We start from the raw sequence: 22,384 nt of genomic DNA, 5'->3' as shown, positions 1-22,384 counted from the left end.
AATTACTACTCATGAAACATGGGTCAATGAGTTTGTCTCAAAAATCACATAGTTAAATCTTGATAGCAATATCACAATTTGACTTGCTGTGGAAATTATCTCTTGCTTATCAATTGATGAGCTTAAGGGGATTTCTAATGAATGGTTCATAAGGCACAACACTTGGTGAGGGTTTTTCAAATGGGGTTACAAGATTTGGGTTTAACCATGGAGGAAACTCTATAGTTAAACGAGCTTAGGCTGGAGTAGTACTAGGATGGGTGACCTCCTAGGAAGTCCCAGTGCTTCACCCCTATGAGCATCACCTAGATTCAATGAGTGCTAAGTGTTACATTTATTCTCATGAGAGATGGATTCATGTTGAATCACTACTCATGAAACATGGGTCAATGAGTTTGACTCAATAATCACACAGTTAAATCTTGATAGCAATTTGACTTGCTGCGGAAATTATCTCCTTCTCCTACTTATCAATTGACAAGCTTGAGGGGATTTCTAATGAATGGTTCATAAGGAACAACACTTGGTGAAGGTTTTTCAAATGGGGTTACAAGCTTTGGGTTTAACCATGGAGGAAACTCTGTAGTTAAACATGCTCAAGCTAGAGTAGTACTAGGATGGGTGACCTCCTAGGAAGTCCTAGTGCTTCACCCCTATGAGCATCACCTAGGTCCAATGAGTGCTAAGTGTTTCATTTATTCTCATGAGAGATGGATTCATGTTGAATCACTACTCATGAAACATGGGTCAATGAGTTTGACTCAAAAATCACACAGTTAAATCCTGATAGCAATTTGACTTGCTGTGGAAATTATCTCCTTCTCCTACGTATCAATTGATGAGCTTAAGGGGCTTTATAATGAATGGTTCATAAGGCACAACAATTGGTGAAGGTTTTGCAAATGGGGTTGCAAGCTTTGAGTTTAACCATGGAGGAGACTCTATAGTTAAACATGCTTAGGCTAGAGTAGTACTGGGATGTGTGACCTCTCGGGAAGTCCTGGTCCTTCACCCCTGTGAGTATCACCTAGATCCAATGAGTGTTAAGTATTAAATTTATTCTCATGAGAGATGGATTCATGTTTAATCATTACTCATGAAACATGGGTCAATGATTTTGACTCAAAAATCACACAGTTAAATCCTGATAGCAATATCACAATTTGACTTGCTGTGGAAATTATCTCCTACTTATCAATTGATGAGCTTAAGGGGCTTTCTAATGAATAATTCATAAGGCACAACACTTGGTGAAGGTTTTGCAAATGGGGTTACAAGCTTTAGGTTTAACCATGGAGGAAACTCTGTAGTTAAACACACTCAAGCTAGAGTAGTATTGAGATGGGAGACCTCTCAGGAAGTCCCGATACTTCACCCCTATGAGCATCACCTAGATCCAATGAGTGTTAAGTGTTACACTTATTCTCATGAGAGATGGATTCATGGTGAATCACTACTCATGAAACATGAGTCAATAAGTTTGACTCAAAAATTACACAGTTAAATCCTGATAGCAATATTACCAATTTGACTTGTTGTGGAAATTACCTCCTACATATCAATTGATGAGATTAAGGGGCTTTCTAATGAATGGTTCATAAGGCACACCACTTGGTGAAGGTTTTGCAAATGGGGTTGCAAGCTTTGGGTTTAACCATGGAGGAAACTCTGTAGTTAAACGCGCTCAGGCTAGAATAGTATTGAGATGGGTGACCTCCTGAGAAGTCCTAGTGCTTCACCCCTATGAGCATCACCTAGATCCAATGAGTGCTAAGTGTTACATTTATTCTCATGAGAGATGGATTCATGTTGAAACACTACTCATGAAACATGGGTCAATGAGTTTGACTCAAAAATCACATAGTTAAATCTTGATAGCAATATCATAGTTCCTTGATTGCTTCATTGGCTTCGTCTGGGCTGCTTGAATGAAGGTCTTCAATTCTTTCTTTAATGTAGAGATGATCATTTATTTGAATTGCAAGATCTTTTCTTCTTTTTAGGGATCGAGAGAGTTGCTCCTTTGCTTTCTTGAGTTGGGCAATAGCCATTTCCAAATATAGCTTCTCATTGTCAATAACTTTGTCAAGTTTGAATATCTCTACAACCTTTGATCTTTGCTCAAGTTGTTAGACTTTTCTCTAAGAACCACAATTCTCTGATACCAATTTTTGGAAATATCATAACAAGCTAAGTTACTGAGAGGGGAGGGGTGTTAGGATTAAACCACAGATAGAAATAACAATCACATGGAAATATAACCAATATCATAAAATAATAGATCACACAGAAAAGAACACAAGACACCAAGATTTAACATGGTTCACCCAATCCCTGGGCTATGTCCACCAAACAACAAGTCCAATATTATTACGATCTACCTGATTACAATCCGTAATCCCTTACAGCTCAATACTGCCGCAAGAACCAATTTCACATCACAACTATATAACAATCCCTAACCCTAAGCTCTTTTTATACAAGTATTTTTACCACTTTAGGGTTATAATTAATAATTTCATGTTGGCCCAAAATCCTGATAAAATAGGGCTCAATTTTTTTTAATGTACAATACTTTCCTGATTAGTCACCACAAACTAACAAGGGGTGAATCAGTAACTTCTAAAACTTTCATCCCAATTAGCAATTAATCCTTTATATGAATTATGATCTAACTTTATGCATGAGAAACAAAACCATGAAAGCATACATAACACTTTGACACAAGATTTGGTGACCTAGAAAGCTTCCAAATAGAAAGTAAAACTAGGGTGGGGATGATACCCACAAGCTTTAGTACTACAATATAAAGTTGGTCGATTAAGACTTATATTGATCACTTCTGATGATCTGCCTTGTTAGGAGCAATATGGACTGCAAGGTCCACCTTGCAGAAGGATTTACAAACATACAATGAAGTATGCACTCAGTAAAGAGATTTACATAAGACTATTAGGTCTACCTTGTTATAGGATTTAACTGATCCACCTATTAGGATGAAGCAGTAGCTGATCTTTGATCTGCAACTTGGTTTGCTGAATGAGATTCTTTCAAGTGTATAAATCACCTTGCTATGATAGATGAATCTTTGCTGCTCCTTATACTGTTGTAGCCTTTGTAATTTGCATTTCTATGATGATTACATTACTTCCCTTTTAATTCCATACACATATTGGATGTGATACAATGCATTAAATATATATCAATCCAATTATACAATTACAAAGTAGGCCAAAATACAAGTTTCACAAATATTACAATGTCAGCTCAAATATAGACACTTGAGTTTTGAAGACTAACTCGGTGAGGTTCTGATACTCGACATCTATTGTTAATGCTCGACATCATCATGCACTCAATAGACGTATACGCAGTAGTCTTGAACTCAGTTTGCAATGGTGACTCGATGAATATTGTGAAACTCAACATATAAACTGAATCACTTGATTCACACTACCTTGCTTGGTCAATGCTTCCACTACGAGCTCAGTATAAACTAAATCACTTGGTTAATGTTGAGTAGCTCGATTAACACTCGACTCACATTATATCAACTGCAAACTTGGTAAGCACTACACAACTCAGTTTGCACTGGTAAACTCAACATACACTGAGATGCTCAGTTTACACTGTTGATCTTCACAATAGTTGTAACTGCTTGACATACGCTAAATTTGTCGAAAGGACTTGGTAGCAACTGTAGAACTTGGTAATAATTGAAATGCTTGGTTAACACTATTATCTACATAATAAGCTTGGTAGATACTTACAATCTGAATAAGTGTATGTCACTAATAACAAACTTGACTGTTATGTTGACATACTGACCTAAGGATTAGGAAAATGATCAAAACTTAGAATAGATTCATCCATAGGGAAATTAGGATTATAGTGGGATATGAATTTTTGAAGCCAATGGATAAACAAAAGCACAATTCCAACATTGTTTTTATGTTCATTGCCACTACTTTGCACATTGATAGGGATAGACTTGTCTTTAGAGATTTTTGTAGAGCCATATTCAAAGGCTTAATTATTAGGGAGCTTGACAAGGTTTTAAAAAACATAGATGAAAACCTCTGCATCCATAAAGGAGCAATTATCGGGTCAATGATTAGGCTACATTTGTTCACCCAATTTTAAAGATTAAAAACCACCAAAAGTTTGTTGAGTGGAGGGAAGAAATCACAAGACATTGGATATTCTTGTTGGCGGCCACCAATACTAGAATTTGCATGGATAAGAGAGGAATGGGGTGGTATTTGGAGGAGGAGGGCCTCCTCTAGTTTAGCAGTCAAGATGAAATATGCTCTAGTGGTAGATTCAATCTAGAATGGTCTTTCATGTCACTCTGTTCTTGGTCTAAGCTCGTTCATTCTTTGTAGTTGTTTTATGCTATTTTTCCTAGTTGGTATATAGTAGCCACAGTTTGATTTAGCTCAAGTCTTCTTAGTTCCTCTTATGGGTACATATATATGGAATGTAAATCTTTAAAATCTTAATACAAATAGCACAACTTCTATTCTACTTAATCTCTTATGCTTTAATGGTTTAAACACATTCTCAATGGCTCATTAATTAAAAATTGCAATAATTTTCTCATCTTTATTTCCTGAATATAAGAAGATTGGAAAAAGAGTCATTCATTTAGTCTTGCATCTATATCTATCCTCAAAGTCGAGCGTAATCTCTTATACGTAATATTATAAATCAATATACTGTGATTTTGCTTAAATTTTTTGTCCTCTCAGTTTTATAGAAAATGACATTAATATAAGGAATCATTTTACTAGCTCAATGTCCAAACTACTGCTAATACAAATCACTATGTCAAATCCCTTGAAAGGGCAATCTCAAACTAGATGGATTTGTAGACCAAAAGAATAATAATAGCTTAAAGACTAAAAAGGCCAAATCGACATATGTATCTAATTAGACCATTAAAGATCTAAGGAGTATCAACTAATTAACCCTGAATCAATTCTGATAGATAATGCAAAATTAAAAGAATAGAGACATCTAGAGAAGATTCCCCATTAATAGCTATGGTAATTTGTAATGTCAAAAGGCTAATAGGATAAAACAAATGAAGATTAAATCTAGAGTTTTTCCTTCTACCCCCCCCAGTTAGCTTGCCCCTTAAGCCTCCTCTCTTCAATTTTAGGCTTTCAGTGATAGCCTCCCTATTTTGCATCCTGTTAATAGCTATGGTAATTTCTAATATCAAAAGGTTAATAGGATAAAACAAATGAAGATTAGATTTGGAGTGTTTCCTTCTGCTCCCTTGTTTTAGCTTGCCCCTCGAGCCTTCTCTCTTGTTTTACTCTTTCAATAATAACCTCCCTATTTTGCTCCCTGTTATTAGCAATCTCCTCTGTTTAGAGCCTAGGGTAGATCTTCATTTTACCTATCTATTTGCCTTACTCAAATCTTTTGATCAATATTGGTTAAAAGTTTCAAAACACTAACCTCTCATCAACACAAGTCAAACTAGCAAGTTTGAACAACTAACAAAATGAAGCTACTTTGTCAATTTTTTATTTAATATCAAAGATATTTAATTTTGATGTTTCTTGCAACCAAATAACTCAATAAAATTTAAGGAAAATCCATAAGCACCAAAGAGGAGATTATTTCTTAATTGATTTTTGAGCTAACATTACTTGTGAGATGGATTATGTTTTGAAGATGCAGATAAATACAGAGGCCTTAAGGATGATCTATCACTTAGATTTCCACTCGAACTCAAGCAAAACTGAAAGGGATCTCTTGAATATAAGAGTAGGATCGTTTTGCCAAGCCCCCAATTTGATAAGGGCATTAATGTACAAACTCAAAATTTTCAAATCATTTGACCTCTCTCTTAAAAAAGGCACACCCTTCAATAAGACTGGTTAATTGGGGTATGCCCCTTTTATTTATGTAATATCATAAGACTTTTGTCCTTGGCAAGATTGGAGGTTTTCTTCTTTGTTATTTCTTACTAATGACTATGTGAAAAAAAACTTTATAATTTTTTACTATCAAATAATATATAAGACTTCAACCTTTTACGGATATATATTTTTTAATATATTAATTTTCTAATAAAATTTAAACATAATTGGTAGAAACTAACTAATAGGAACAATATTATTGAGTTATAATATTTTTATTTTTTATATATCAATTCTTTAATATATTTAAAAAAAATATAAATATACATGTTGAAACTCTTACACTCTATCCTAAACATGCATATATTTGCGGAAATTCTTGGGTCAGCTTTCTTCGGCTCAGGGCTCGCAGTCCTCACACCCAAGTCTCTATATGCATGGCAACACAATACATAGGTCATTAGTGCAGAGAGAGCATTAATTTTTCTCTGGATCCATTTTAAAAAGAAATACGAGATTTAGGAAGATGATGAGCGTGACACAAACGGCGAACCTCTTGGCACTGCTCGGGGAGGATCAAACCCTGGATGTCGTCTTCCATGAATTCTCTTCCAAATTTGAGCGCCACATTCATTTCAATGTTTGCTGCAATCTTGTCATGTTATTGGAGGTATGGAGTTCGTTACAAGCCTTTGCCGATGTTCGATGCCTCTTATTATTTTTCTTTCGAGAAACCAATGAAGGTGGTTTTCATGCAAATATTTCTAACATGAGTAGGTAATTTTAGAACCTTCGGTTAGCGGCTAGATGGGAATATCATGGCTGGGTAGGGTTTGGGATACCGTTTTAAAAAATGAAACGGTTGGAGGCAAAACCTGACACCAAATTTGCAATTAGACATGAAAAGAGTTTCTGGGGTTTTTAATCGACCTTTGATAATTTTGGGTGACTTGTTTGAAATTTGAGGTACACGATATATTGCAGGGCACAGAAGCATATTTCACACAAGACTACGTTTGTGGTAGGAAATTTTGGCACAGTTGTTAGTCTTTAGATTGAATGCTTTTCATAATTGAACAAGTATTTCCATTCCTCAGGGAACAGATAAAAAATAGGAAAATTATATTGATGCCTGTTCGTATTCATAGAATTGAATAAGGCAGCCTTGCCTGTACTTCATTTCAGTGTCAATGCCTTATTTCTTCAGACTGGCGCTTAAATAGAAATGCAGTAGCTTAGTTATAAATGCATGCATTGATACTTTTGTGCCGTTTATCCCTTATATCTTGGAAGCTATGAAATTGACAGAATGCTTTGTGAATTTTGCGGCATATAGGTAACTTACAACTTAGCTTATAAATGTACGATTGCAAAACATGTTTAAGAATGTTGCCAAAGCTCAAGTATTCATTAAGCCTACTGCAGCTTACCTTGATTTTCATTCTCCTTAGAGGGTGAGGTATGCCCTGGACACAGTGCAGACAACAAGGATAGATGTGCATTGCCAATATTTAATCTCTGTCTCAGGGACGGTTGCCTGGATGGTATGAGAGCCAATGTTACACCCGCAGATATTTTTGATTGGGTTCATTGGGCCAGTCCACACCCCTGATGACATAATCAGACTCTATGTTGGTCTTTTTGCGGTGTTAGTCAAGGATGCTGGCCCTATGTATGCACCTGATCTGATGTTGACCAGAGAACTGTTCGTATTAGGAATCTTCTCTGGGGTGTGTTGTTAATTTCTTTTGAATAGGGATCTTCCTCCACGAGCTTTCTTTGTATTACAGGATATTTGTAATTTTGTATATATTGATATGTTTAAAATTTACTCCCTCTTATTTGGTTTTGCCCATTAATGGTTTATACCAAGATGCTTTATTTTTATTTGTTGGAGTTCCTTTTTGGCTTCTGAATACTTTTATAACTTAAATTATTCTGAGTTACATTGACCTACTTTACTCATTTTACATTAATATAATTTTGTTGTAACTTGTTATGTATTTTCTATACCACTCATCGTTATTGATAAATTGATGATTAATAGCCACTTAACAGTATTGGACATGTTAAAATCCTAAATAGCTGCAGAGGGTATCAAGCTGCTATTTTTAGGTTTTGGCACTTCAAAGCTTATATGTACATGATTAGATTGGATATGTTGACCAGAATTAAAGGGTACTGGAATGAGTTCAAGGTGTATAATATTTCATTAAATATTTTAGTTGAGTTAATACATACAAATGACCTAGCAGGCAAACCGTTGTATCTGCATTACACATATGGAGAGTGATAAAAAATCCTTTTGTTACTTATGGGACATGGGACTGAGAAAGAGAAAATAAAATAACATTATTAGAGTACAATCCTAGTGGATCAAGGAGATTACCCTTGTTAAATCTTGACTCGAGTAAAGCTAAGAGAGCATGCGATGCCAATGCAACCATAGATAATTAGGATGAATGATAAGGTAATTAACAAATGCAAGAAACTTTGCTATATTTTGTGCAAAAGGAGCTTGAAATTGAGAAATTGAGGACAAGGTGTGGTTAATTGGATGAACAACTGATATAATTATATATCCTTGTTGATTCTTCTATTAAAATTTTCTCTTCCGTTGCACTCATGCTAAATTTCCAATAATAAGCCCTTTTATATTTTTTCATGACCGCTGTTGAATTACTGCATATATAAGGGATACATCATGACTTTTTCCATGGTTGTTTTTTGGTTGCTCCATTCTGGCAATATTGCTTATCTTTAGAGTTGGTTTGTCCATTGATAGGGAGGTGCAAAAACAAAAAAGGTTGAAGGATAAAATAAGGAAAAGCTTGGTTGGCTGATTATAAAAGTGGCAATAGTCATTGTAGAGTGCGTGCAGGAGGTTGTCAAGTTTCAGGGGAAAGAGAGAGGTTTGGTAAGCCTTTGGTGACAAGAGCATGACAAAATATACACTAGAAGTGTCCATGAAAGGTGTTTAATGTGCGTAGAAGTGCTTGGATGAGATGAGATGTGTCTCTACTCTTTAGCTAAGTCATAGGATACGCCAAATTTCATCCATGAAATTCAAAATTTAGCGAATTTTTACCCTTTTTGAACTTCATCCGATATAGTATTGTTATTTACAATAGTATTATTTTATTTTAAAATAATATTGAGTTATTTAGATTAATTATTTAGCAATTTCAAACAATTTTGACAATTTTGTGGATATACTACTTATATTTCAAAATAAATAAATATATATAAGTTCAATTTAATGTTGATTTTTTTCTGAATTTTACCCTTGTTGAATTTCATCCAAATTTTATGATTGACGAACTCACATTCGAAACCTTGTGACTTAGCTCTTTAGTGACTGATTTGACATGAAGATGCATTTGTGAGACATTCAAGTGGCTACATTCCCAAGTGTCATGCTTAGAACAATAAAACAAGTTTTCTAGTGACAAAAGTGGGTGTGAGGTGCACCAAAGGTTCAGAGAAGAAAATCATTCAAGTGGCACGGGCTGTTTTGGTGTGCTTGGGTCTGAAGACATCATTCAAGTGGCTGGATTGAAGAAAATAGGTGCTTGAACGTTAGGGCAATCCAGCTTGAAGTTACAAAAATCCCATCCAATTGTACTCGAAATGTGCCGGGTCATATTCAAGTAACGAGCTATTAGAACAAACATCTATGTGATTAAAGATCAGTTTTAAGTGGCATAATTGTCGATAGGGTTCACTTTATTGTCCAAGTGACATAAGGATACTCAAGGCATTCTTGGGAGTTGAGACAAACTATAAGTGATAAAGCTAGAGAAAAAGCACGCCTGGGAGTAAAATACCATTTTAGTGATGGATGCAACTTAGTGTGCTTGGGATCTTGGTCAGCAAGCTGGACAAAGGGCCCCAGTAGAAAGTTGTTGTGCAGATTGACGATGCTAAGGAGGGCAGCCAGGGTGAACAATCAACACCCTGTAAAAGGACCAGGGCTAGTACCAAGTAGTGGGAAGCTCAGAAGGGCAGCAAAGATGCTGAGGAGATTCAGGCTGCAGTGGGGCTTTTGACTCAACTGCAGATGGAAGTGGGTGAGCTTTTGAAGAATATACGTTAAGTATCTGCTGCCTTTTATGTAGCTGTGTTTTTTAGTTGTTTTTGGTCCTGGGCTGGCCTTTTGTTCTGTTCTGCCAGCAATGTGTTTTTGTTTTGGGCTGTTTTGGTATATGGGCTGGTAATTTTTTATATCTCTCTGTAATTTGTAAATTGGTTTCGAGTCCCTAAAACCTGTTTTTAAAGTAATTTAAAACTTAGCGTGCTTGGGAGGTAAGACAAAAACTATAAGTGGCAAGGCTTGAGAAAAAGCATGCCTAGGAGCAAAACATCCATTTCTGTGGTAGATGCAGCTCAGATAATTGTCTAATGTTTAAGAGCAGTGTTTTAGTGGCTGAACAAAACCAAAGTGGTGCCTTGAAGTAAGATCTATTGACAAAGATATTCCAATGGTATACCTAGAAGGTAATTTTTGGTTCCCAAAACCACAGATTGGAAATCCAAGAGCTTGCCACTTCTCCGATAGGACTTCTCAATCAGTTTTAGCCAACGAACAGAAATCACTTAGATTCCCCTGCACTTCGGGCTCTGCTACACCCAGGCGGGTAAACCTTCACCTTGAACACTGACTACCCAATTCAAGGGTTTTCTATAGCGAATTTAAACTTTACGAGTCCCTCGGCTGGCAAGGTCCTTGAACTCGATTAGAATGAAACTGAAACTGGATGCTAAATACTTGATGATTGAATGTTTTGTATAAATTTTGTAAATAATGAATTTGATGCTTGCAGGAGGAATATATTGATTTTCTGACTTCAACAAAAAGACCAGTTCCTTTGCTCATCCGGGCGATAGAGTCAACTTCAGAGAATTTTTACATACAACTTCATAATGTTCAATGCATTTGTACTGCCAACAATTTTGATAATCTAGATGCGACAGACCAATTATGATGCAATCTTAAATTAGTCCAGATTGAATTTTAACTCCACTGAGACAAATTGGACACAGCTGTGGAAACAATTAAATATTTCACAACACTTGCGATGGTCAAATTTAAAATGCTTAATTGACCATGTCCACTTATCTGATAACAAAATCATATACAAAATTTTAAAATATAATTATGAAGGACGATTCGCCTGCAATTTAAATCTCCACGCCATTAAAGATAAACAAAAGACATTTTTATTTTATTTAAAAAATAAAATAATGGACTTTATTCAAAATCATAATATTGCCCTTATCTCTTCATACAAAATAATAAATATTTTATCTCTTCTTCTGAATATCTGAATGAATGTTCGGATATATTTTGTTACAATGTCTTTGTATATTTATACCTTGAAAGTAGGAGAAAGGTGTCTCGTCATTTATGAAATGACGACTCTTCTTCTGAATAATATATTCTTAACTAAATAAACTGTTAGCTATCACATCTTTTCAAACTTTAAATCAAATCCTTTGTTAATATATGTTCAACCATTAAAGTCCTCACGATTATAATTTGGAATTTATAACAATCGTTAGTTGAATCTTCTAACATTATCCTCGAACCATGAAGGATATAATGCTGGATTGGATCCTAACACCGCTGACTGGTCTCCTGGGTTTCAACAACATCTTAGTGGTTTTTGTCATTTCATTCAATATCCAAGCGTATATCTTCTGGATTCGATATTGCCCTTCGCTTCCGAAAACATACGTTGCTGATAGCGCATCGGGTCCTTTTGTATTGAATCTACGATGGCCTTTCATGTATTAATTATTCGCTCAAACATCCGTCTTTGGTCAGGCATGATGTGCACTGGTGGCCCAATCTTTCCTGTTAATTCTTTGTCGATGTGTTATTGTAGACGTTGGCTTCTTCTTTGCCTTCACACTTCAGAATTGGCTTTTTGCTTTTGCGAGAAGTCGGGTGAGATCAGTGAATAGACCCTTCAAATTGACATCATTGATTCATTCCTCCAACATGGTCGTAGCTTTAAACAAGATTTTTGTTAAAGAATTAAATCATAAAAACGTATTGTGCCTTTCATTAATTATTCCTGTAGGTGTTCAATGCAAACTCCCGATAGTATTTTGTAATATAATCGCATGACCTGTATTATTCATGACAACAAGGTGTTCGATGGGAGCTCAATGTCTCTTACTCACGCTAAAACATCCCTCCTTGGTCGGGCACGATACACACTGGTGGCCCAATCTTCCTTGAATATCGCCATTATTCTTATAGTAATCCTCTTCATACGTTTCTCTATATAGTGGTCGCCTTGATATATGAGAATCTGGAACTTCCTTGTGCAAATACCCATCTATAAACTTGCGATTTGGTTTTTTCAGAGGAAGGATATAATGGTGGTTGTAGGACCCTGTACTCCTACCCTAGCTGAAAAACTTCTCTTCACAGCACCAGTTGATTGTGCTCATGCACTGAATCAGGATAAACAGCTTTCTCTTTGGCCTACGCATTTGTTTCCTTCATAAAATAGTCTCCTGTCAAACCTAGCAGTTGTTGAATCTTCTTCGATGCTTCACAAATGCCTCTTCTTCTCCATGTTTCTTTGACTTTGTAATGCTAAAGAAATTTTATTTATATTATATTTAGCTCTATAGGATGCAGCATTGCCAGGTTCATTCTTCTTATTGTGTCATCACAGAACTTATGATTCTGATCCTTCCTTAATGAAAATCGATAGGAGATGAAGCTCAAGCATTTAAGCACTCCACTCATTTTGCACAAATGAAAATCTCTACGTATAGTGTTTTGGAAATCTTTGATATCTATAACCACACTTCTTTCAGGTTTCCAACATGAAAAATTTGAGGTCCATCAGTGGCTCTTGCTGGAGACATATGCTCCATGTGAACATAATGAGATCTCAGTTATCTCTGGAAGAGCAGACCGAGCATCCCTGTTTAGCATGACGCAAGGTGGAAATTGGGTGGCCCCAGGCCCACAAAAAATGAACATCAATTCTTTCCTCTATCAAACACAAAGTTCTGATCATGTAACCCTTTTAACCTGCTGATCATGATATTTTGCCTTGTTTTTGCTTCATCAATGCTGACTTTGACATCATACTTTTGTTCAGCGTTCAAGAAATCATCAGGCGTTTTGTAGTGTTTGCTAAATGGAAGATCTTTAGATTCATGAATGTGAACATTCATACAAGCAACCGAATAAATCTTCTTTGCTTGATTGTCTACTTGCACACAATCTACCCGACATCTATACTCCGAACATTGTTTCTCCTCACAACAAGGTTTTGAGAATGGTTCATATTCAGAAAATGTTGCCTCTCCCTCATCAGGAACTCCATTAGATATGATACTAGGAAAATTTTCAGACTTATCCTCCAACATACCCTCCCCATTATGCGTGGCTGATTCCACTTCATCTTCACATGTTTGATGTACCCCCTGCTGATGGGATGGATTGAAAGAAATCTCATCTTCTATATGCATATCATGAGTTTCATGAATTGTAAAATTAGACCTGCTATCTTCATCATGATGTTGATGAGCTTGATCGCCCCAGAGATCTTCTTCAAACAATGGATTTGAGAATAAGGTGAACTCAGGCATATCTCCTTCTGCTTGCTCTTCAAACAAAGGGTTTACGAATATAGAGAATTCAGTCATGGCTTCAGAAGAGCTTTCACCTAGATCATCAAGTGTTTCATCAAATAGTGTACTAACTTCATTACTTTGAGAATCATAATCTGCTTGACCAGCAAGGGGGATATCTTCATCAGCAATATACTCTAAAACTTCCTCTTGTTCATCCATTGTGCACAATTCTATTTCATCTTCATAATATGATTCTTCAGAATGATCTCTTCTTTCATCGAATACCTCCTTAGAATGTACTGATTCATCAACTTGCTCACCATGGTGAATTGAGAAAAAATTCAAACCACTTTTTTCAATGTGTTTTTGATATTCTTGATCTAACAATGCTGAAATTTCTTCCACACTTAGGGAATCCTCTTCCTCATTTTCACATTCATCATCATCTATAGGCATATACGTATCATCACAAGCTGATTCACCTTCAACATGTTCAAAAATTTCATCTCTACTTGAATTTGAAACTTCATTTGACCCATTTGTTATTTCAGTCTTGCATTCATTATCATCTACAACCAGCTCTTTGTCCATAAGTTCAAGAAAGTTAAGAAACTAACGATCATATAAGAGGCCTAATTCCCACATTCTATAGAGAAGATCAGATGATGGAGGCTTGTTTTCTGAAGGTATTTCTTGATAAGCATAAAACATTCTGAGGAAGAATTATGTTGCAGATTCATCTTCTTGCTTTTCTGCATTCAAATATGCATCCAAAAGAGATACATATCTTGGACTTTCATCAATTATTTGGAAGAGAAGCATCAAATCAGGATCTTTTGGTGATATTCCCAACTCACAAAACTTTTGTATCAATTCCTTGTGTGAAGGCATGATGTTTGAAGGTATTTATCGAAAAATATCCACCATTCTCATAAATAAGTGTGCCGACGTCTCACCTTCATATCTTTCCAAATTGAAAAATGCATCTAGAGGGTGTATGTATTCTTCCTCCATGATGTAACATAGATCCATCTCCTGATCATGGTAAATATTCTCCATTGTGCATGATCAATTTTTTATTTTTATTTTTATGAGTCCTTTCCCTCAGCAGAGTTACCAACTGAAACTTTATTGAATAGAGTCGCCGCCACCTCTTTCGAGGAATGTACTGATTTTCCGGGTTCTTACTTCCAGCAGAGTATACTTCCAAACAAACTGATATAGCTATTGATACTGATCTACGAACTTAGAAATCTTGGGTAACTTCGCAATATGTATTGCGAGCAACTCTCCCCAGCAGAGTCGCCAATCTGTTGGTTCCCAAAACCGCAGATTGGAAATCCAAGAGCTTGCCACTTCTCCGATAGGACTTTTCAATCAGTTTTAGCCAACGAACGGAAATCACTTAGATTCCCCTGCACTTCGGGCTCCGCTACACCCAGGCGGGTAAACCTTCACCTTGAACACTGACTACCCAATTCAAGGGTTTTCTATAGCGAATTTAAACTTTACGAGTCCCTCGGTTGGCAAGGTCCTTGAACTCGATCAGAATGAAACTGAAACTAGATGCTAAATACTTGATGATTGAATGTTTTGTATAAATTTTGTAAATAATGAATTTGATGCTTGCAGGAGGAATATATTGATTTTCTGACTTCAACAAAAAGACCAGTGCCTTTGCTCATCCGGGCGATAGAGTCAACTTCAGAGAATTTTTACATACAACTTCATAATGTTCAATGCATTTGTACTGCCAACAATTTTGATAATCTAGATGCGACAGACCAATTATGATGCAATCTTAAATTAGTCCAGATTGAATTTTAACTCCACTGAGACAAACTTGACACAGCTGTGGAAACAATTAAATATTTCACAACACCTGCGATGATCAAATTTAAAATGCTTAATTGACCATGTCCACTTATCTGATAACAAAATCATATACAAAATTTTAAAATATAATTATGAAGGACGATTCGCCTGCAATTTAAATCTCCACGCCATTAAAGATAAACAAAAGACATTTTTATTTTATTTAAAAAATAAAATAATGGACTTTATTCAAAATCATAATATTGCCCTTATCTCTCCATACAAAATAATAAATATTTTATCTCTTCTTCTGAATATCTGAATGAATGTTCGGATATATTTTGTTACAATGTCTTTGTATATTTATACCTTGAAAGTAGGAGAAAGGTGTCTCGTCATTTATGAAATGACGACTCTTCTTCTAAATAATATATTCTTAACTAAATAAACTTTTAGCTATCACATCTTTTCAAACTTTAAATCGAATCCTTTGTTAATATATGTTCAACCATTAAAGTCCTCACGATTATAATTTGGAATTTATAACAATCGTTAGTTGAATCTTCTAACATTATCCTCGAACCATGAAGGATATAATGTTGGATTGGATCCTAACACCGCTGATTGGTCTCCTGGGTTTCAACAGCATCTCGGTGGTTTTTGTCATTTCATTCAATATCCAAGCGTATATCTTCTGGATTCGATACTGCCCTCCGCTTCCGAAAACATACGTTGCTGATAGCACATCGGGTCCTTTTGTATTGAATCTACGGTGGCCTTTCATGTATTAATTATTCGCTCAAACATCCTTCTTTGGTTAGGCATGATGTGCACTGGTGGCCCAATCTTTCCTGTTAATTCTTTGTCGATGTGTTAGTGTAGACGTTGGCTTCTTCTCTGCCTTCACACTTCAGAATTGGCTTTTTGCTTCTGCGAGAAGTCGGGTGAGATCAGTGAATAGACCCTTCAAATTGACATCATCGATTCATTCCTCCAACATGTTCGTAGCTTTAAACAAGATTTTTGTTAAAGAATTAAATCATAAAAACATATTGTGCCTTTCATTAATTATTCCTGTAGGTGTTCAACGCAAACTCCCGATAGTATTTTGTAATATAATCGCATGACCTGTATTATTCGTGACAACAAGGTGTTCGATGGGAGCTCAATGCCTCTTACTCACGCTAAAACATCCCTCCTTGGTCGGGCACGATACGCACTGGTGGCCGAATCTTCCTTGAATATCGCCATTATTATTATAGTAATCCTCTTCATACGTTTCTCTATATAGTGGTCGCCTTGATATATGAGAATCTGGAACTTCCTTGTGCAAATACCCATCTATAAACTTGCGATCTGGTTTTTTCAGAGGAAGGATATAATGGTGGTTGTAGGACCCTGTACTCCTACCCTAGCTGAAAAACTTCTCTTCACAACACCAGTTGACTGTGGTTATGCACTGAATTAGGATAAACAACTTTCTCTTTGGCCTACGCATTTGTTTCCTTCATAAAATAGTCTCCTGTCAAACCTAGCAGTTGTTGAATCTTCTTCGATGCTTCACAAACGCCTCTTCTTCTCAATGTTTCTTTGACTTTGTAATGCTAAAGAAATTTTATTTATATTATATTTAGCTCTATAGGATGCAGCATTGCCAGGTTCATTCTTCTTACTGTGTCATCACAGAACTTATGATTCTGATCCTTCCTTAATGAAAATCGATAGGAGATGAAGCTCAAGCATTTAAGCACTCCACTCATTTTGCACAAATGAAAATCTCTACGTATAGTGTTTTGGAAATCTTTGATATCTATAACCACACTTCTTTCAGGTTTCCAACATGAAAAATTTGAGGTCCATCAGTAATATCACCCAGTTAGGTGGGAAAGATACCTAAGTCATGTGCCTAGAGTCGTAAATAAAATCACTCGAGTTATATGCTACAGAATACATGCCAAACAGACACACACACTCACTATGTCATAGGTGCCTAGATTGAGATGCATAACCTTGTAAGTGATAATAATAGCTTAAAGAGGCACCAAGAACAAGGTCAAGTGACATGGATGAATGAAATTGGTACCTAGGGCAGTGAAGACACATTTCAAGTGGATTGACTCTAGTGTGTGCATGGGAGAAAGGTAGAGCCCTAAGTGACAAAATATTGATTGCATTCTTAAAGGAGAAGAGCAAGGTTCAAGTGATAAATTCATTAAGAAGCTAAGCTTTGGGAAATGGTGGCAAGTCTTTTAGTGACAGTGACACCTAAAATAGGTGATTATAGTCACATTTCAATTTCTTTTGATTTGATTAGTGAAACGTGGGATATATATTGCTCCAATAATGTTAAAACTATATAAAATAAAAACCAAAGATGCAGTGTAAAGAATAACATAGTTCTTAACACTACTTAGGCCATTGGTAGATGCATCCATTGACTAATAAAAATCTTGTTGATTTATGATTCTAACACTTTTCGTCCATTCTTAAGGGCTCGTTTGGCTGCTGAAATATGATTTGGGAATTGAAATTTGGAATTTTTTGGAACTTGAAATCTAGATTATGGTTTTTGAAATTTGGTTTGAGACTGTTTGGTTCACCAAGCAGTCATAATGAGAATAACATTTCCTCTGTTTGGTTGCACATTTTTGGAATTTGAATACCAACCAAAATAAGCATATTGACATAACTAATGAGATTGTTTCTATGATAAAGCTCTTTGATTTTCCTCAACTAGAAACATTTCCATTAAAAAAAACTCTTTAATATTTCTATAGTTAACAATTGCTTTGCTTCCTCTATCTGCCCACATTGTGTATTTGCTGCAAGTATTGTGTTCCATTATACCAAGTCCCGACTGGACATTTCATTAAAAATGACTGCTCCCCACTTTAGAGAAGATTGTTGCCATGAAGATTAGGAAATTCCCATCTTTACTAAGATAAAAAATATCAAACGAGCGAGCTACAACAAGGTTGATTGTGTTTGCTTTGGATTTTCCATCTAATTGTGTGTTCTTGTTTGAAAGGCCATGGATGGGGAAAATATTTTGCTGTCAATTGACCTAAATCACTTTGTGCAGTGGATTACAAGGAAATGGCTGGTAGAGATTCTACTAATAATAAGCATGATGTTTCAACTTATTTCAGTTGGCCTGGGTGTGCTTAGGTATCACTCTTCAAGAGCAATTTTTTGATTTTCATGTCTGGGATACATAGCAGTCGGAGTGGGATTTATGAAATATGAGCTACACTATTATTGCTGCATTTAGGGGGCCAGATGCTATATTGCCTATTTTGTGGTTGATAGTTGTGGTTGAGACATGAAACGAGCATGGTATATCAAGTTTTTGTGGCAATGTATGTTATATATTCATGAGATTTGAAGACGACACATTAGCTTCTGCTATTATTCTGTTGGTTGCAGGAGTCACCATGTACAAAGAGAAGCTAGTGCGGGAAATAATGGATCTTAAACAGGTAGCATCTTTAGTGGAAGGCAGAGATAGAGAAGCAATCCCACAAATTGCTTTAAGCTTTCGAACAAATTGCGCGAGGCCCCTATTTTTCCAGCATCACCCATACTTGCTGAACAAGTTAGCGGACCTCAAAATAATTTCATTTAAATTAATAAGTAATGCTCGTTTTTGGCAAATTAGAATTAGAATAAGAATTGGAGCAATTCTAGCTATTTAGATGGAAGACCAAATTCTTGTTTTAGGGGGTAAATGGGAATATCAAATTCTAATTTTTGCTGATTCCAATTTTGATTTTGCGCACCCAAATGTTGAGTAACATGGATTGTTTTTTGCAAATGTACTAACATTGCCAATGTAATTGATATATTCCAAATGCAGATTTGAAGACTCATAAATATGAGAGGAGGAGACATGTCTCATGAAAAGACATATCCCAATAGTTAATCATCATTAGTTAATATATTGATAATATAAATAACCATATATATATATATATATATATATAGTTATCTAATGATGATTTACCATCAATAATGTATCTCATGATTGAATCAATCCTATTGCAATGCCAAACTTAACACTCCCTCTTAGTTAGGGAGGATTGTTATAGAACACTTTATGCCCTTGAGTATATGAAGAGATATCATCTTAGTATGATATTCTTGGAATAGCATATTTAAGGATATCAACATATATCCATCAGCTTAGATGTTATCTTTCAATATAATCCGAAGTATGATTCAACAAGAAATATCAATCATATGATATTCATCATATTTATATTATTTTAGTATGTGCACTGGCATAAAAAAAATCCTTGATGCCTACCAAAAGAATATGTTATATCCTAGTATGATGTGAGCTATCTGATTTCTAGCACTTGGGACAACAACTTAATGTAGTATACCAGATAACAAGAAATCACAATGTCATGGTCTCTATCATGACAAGTATCATGATCTTCGACACTCTAGGACAACAGATGAAGTCTAATCATGATAAGTTCATTATCATGACTATCGACACTCCAGGACAACAACTTAATGTAGTCTGTCATGATAAATGGTCAAGCTATTGATAAGATTGTCACCTTACAATAGCAATCCTCAGAAAATACATTAGTGAAAGATTGTCACCTTTCATGACATAATCCACATATGCAAAATAGTAACCACCACGAACTAAGTTAGAGGGTGGAACAACCATGGCTGCTCCTAGAGGGTGGAACAAGGGTTTTCACCTCAAACTTCTCTCTCAAGAAATTTTACTTCAAACTTTTCTCTCATAGAGAAGAGATCATTCACAAGGGATTTCACCTCAAAATTCTCCCTCTGAACAATGATCCTGGGAAGTTAGGTCCTATAGTTACTCCCTTAGAGGCTCTCTTTGCCCAAGGCTGCCTCTCGGACTCCTGTTGAATCTGATATCGATCTTCGGACTTCCTAGTGATATTTCATTAATTTCTCATGATGCAAATAGAGGTAGGCCCATAAAAATCATGCAGTCACACAAATGTATCTTTAGACTCCCTCTGATTATCAATCTTTTGAACTCCAACATTGCCTTTGAAGAAGTGACACACTCCCTCTTAATGTAGAAGGATACTCATAGTCTTAATCATCAAGGATATTTGCTTCAAGAGCCTCACTTTATCATCTTGATCATCAACATTTTTTTGAAGCTACTATCATAAGATTGAGTTTGCACAATTTTGGTAGCATGTGTAAAGTATCAACTATCAACCTTCTTTTCCTGCAAGAACATCCCAGCTATAAAGGAAAAGATCAAGGCAAATGGCTCTTAATAGTATGTATAGAAATACAAATAGATAAATGTAATACTCAAAGATATGAAATACTTATCTGCACATAGATGAAACATCTCCCCTCTAAAGATGGTTCAAGTGGGAATGGAACATTGTTCATCATTTTCCCTCCCCACAATGTGAAATTCCTTCTCTAGATTTCCATGTGGCCATAAGAATGTTTTGGATTGTCTTTTGGTTAATTTAACTTTGCATGAGTCTTTGTAACAGCTGCACCATTTTGTCAACACAAAGGACATGACCAAGGTATATATATAAACATATTGCCCAACTTCAATTTCGCCCACCGTTGATTTTAGATTGATGGCATAAAGCATCGAAGGTTATAACTAGTTATCCTACAGGCCTTAAATCACTTTAACCCAATCTTAAACTCTTAATATTTTAGATCATTAGCTCAGTAAACATATCTAACATTCAACTTAATCATTCTAATAACTTTTAACTTCTTCTACTGAGTATTAGAGTAAAATTCTAGTTGATACTGGTTTGTAGCAATAAACAGTAAACATGAAATAAACTTGCAACACAATAAGCATCCACACAATATTGACACAAGTATTTAACAAGGAAACCCTGTTAAGGGAAAAACCACTTGGGAACTGACAACCCAAAAATTTCACTCTTCTGAAGTGAACTCTCTTAGGAGCCAACCTTGTTAAAGGTTTCGTACACATTGTTAATGTGACCTTGTTAGAGTATTTTCACCAAAAATCATCTAGACCTTATCACTCCTTGAAACATCTGAAGAGTGGCTTGCTCTAAAGGACTTACAAAACTTTCAATAAAATGTCTTCATACAATGGATTTCAAATAAGATTGTTAGGTCCACTTAGTTAAGAGATTTGCTTGGTTGACACTACACATTCTTCATTCCTTCTTCTAGTGCCTGATGACAACAATAATAGCTCGGTTAATATTGTGGTTCTTTGTTCATTGATCAAATTGTTTTGCTTAATACATGATCTCAACACTTAATCAAACCATGTAAAACAATCAAACTAACATTATAGTATTATACTGTTAGAGTCTAACTCATTCAAGTGCCCATTGAATACCATACACTTACCAACACTTACATCATCATTATACTTTCTTCAAATCCTCTTCATCAATAGAATGATACGACACTCTACTGAATTAGCCCAATGTCTAACCAATTAAGGCTTGACATCAATGACAACATAACTGATATGACTCTTTTCACATACAGTAACCACTTTATCAGTTGAGGAACAATCTCCCCCTTTGGCATTGATGGCTACACATAAGACATTACTACATAACATTACATTATAAAACAATAAACCTTATTAGGTTCTTCTGCTTAGTCTGCAAAATCATATGCTCCCCCTTAGAATATACTTCTTTGTTCAACAACATTATCAACATCATTGATTTCCCCCTTTTGGTGTACTTTTTGTAGCATCACCCACTTTGACTGCAATCTTGCTTCATAATCATAATTCCAATCACTCCACATAACTCTTCTTCCCCCTAACCTGCTCATCTCCCCCCTTGACAACAATGCCAAAGGTAACTATAAGCTTCAATGGGAAACTTATAAAACCTTGTAGTTATACCTTGTACCTTTCATGTACTGATAGCATCTGCTTCATCACAACCATTATCACAACTTCAGGAAATAATCCCTAAAGAGTGAACTCTTGCATCAACTCCACAAAGATATTCTAATCATCCATGAATTGATGCAACATGCATCCTGATGGAGCCCGAAAATTTTGCCTCCATTTGAAACATAATGTTGGAGACTCGAAAAAATAT

General features: G+C 35.6%; 1 protein-coding gene across 4 annotated transcripts in view; it reads left to right on the top strand.

The window, feature by feature from the left end:
• The first annotated feature begins 6,224 nt into the window (after nucleotides 1–6,224).
• Nucleotides 6,225–22,384, top strand: part of LOC149577684 (CCR4-NOT transcription complex subunit) — a 136,224-nt gene continuing 120,064 nt past the window's right edge. For all 4 annotated transcript variants that reach the window (XR_016363813.1, XM_089825133.1, XM_089825125.1 and 1 more), the window contains exon 1: nucleotides 6,225–6,546. Coding sequence is in view for 3 of the 4 variants with exons in the window: in XM_089825133.1 (XP_089681259.1) it covers nucleotides 6,403–6,546 (144 nt within the window). In the remaining variant the exon portion in view is untranslated. The remainder of the gene's footprint in view (nucleotides 6,547–22,384) is intronic.

The sequence above is a fragment of the Cupressus sempervirens genome, chromosome 1, assembly GCF_028749045.1.
Source record: "Cupressus sempervirens isolate cs-2001-9-10 chromosome 1, ASM2874904v1, whole genome shotgun sequence".
Classification (NCBI taxonomy): Eukaryota; Viridiplantae; Streptophyta; class Pinopsida; order Cupressales; family Cupressaceae; genus Cupressus; species Cupressus sempervirens.
The sequence above is the reverse complement of the archived record's forward strand: the minus strand, read 5'-3'. Positions and strand labels throughout refer to the sequence as shown.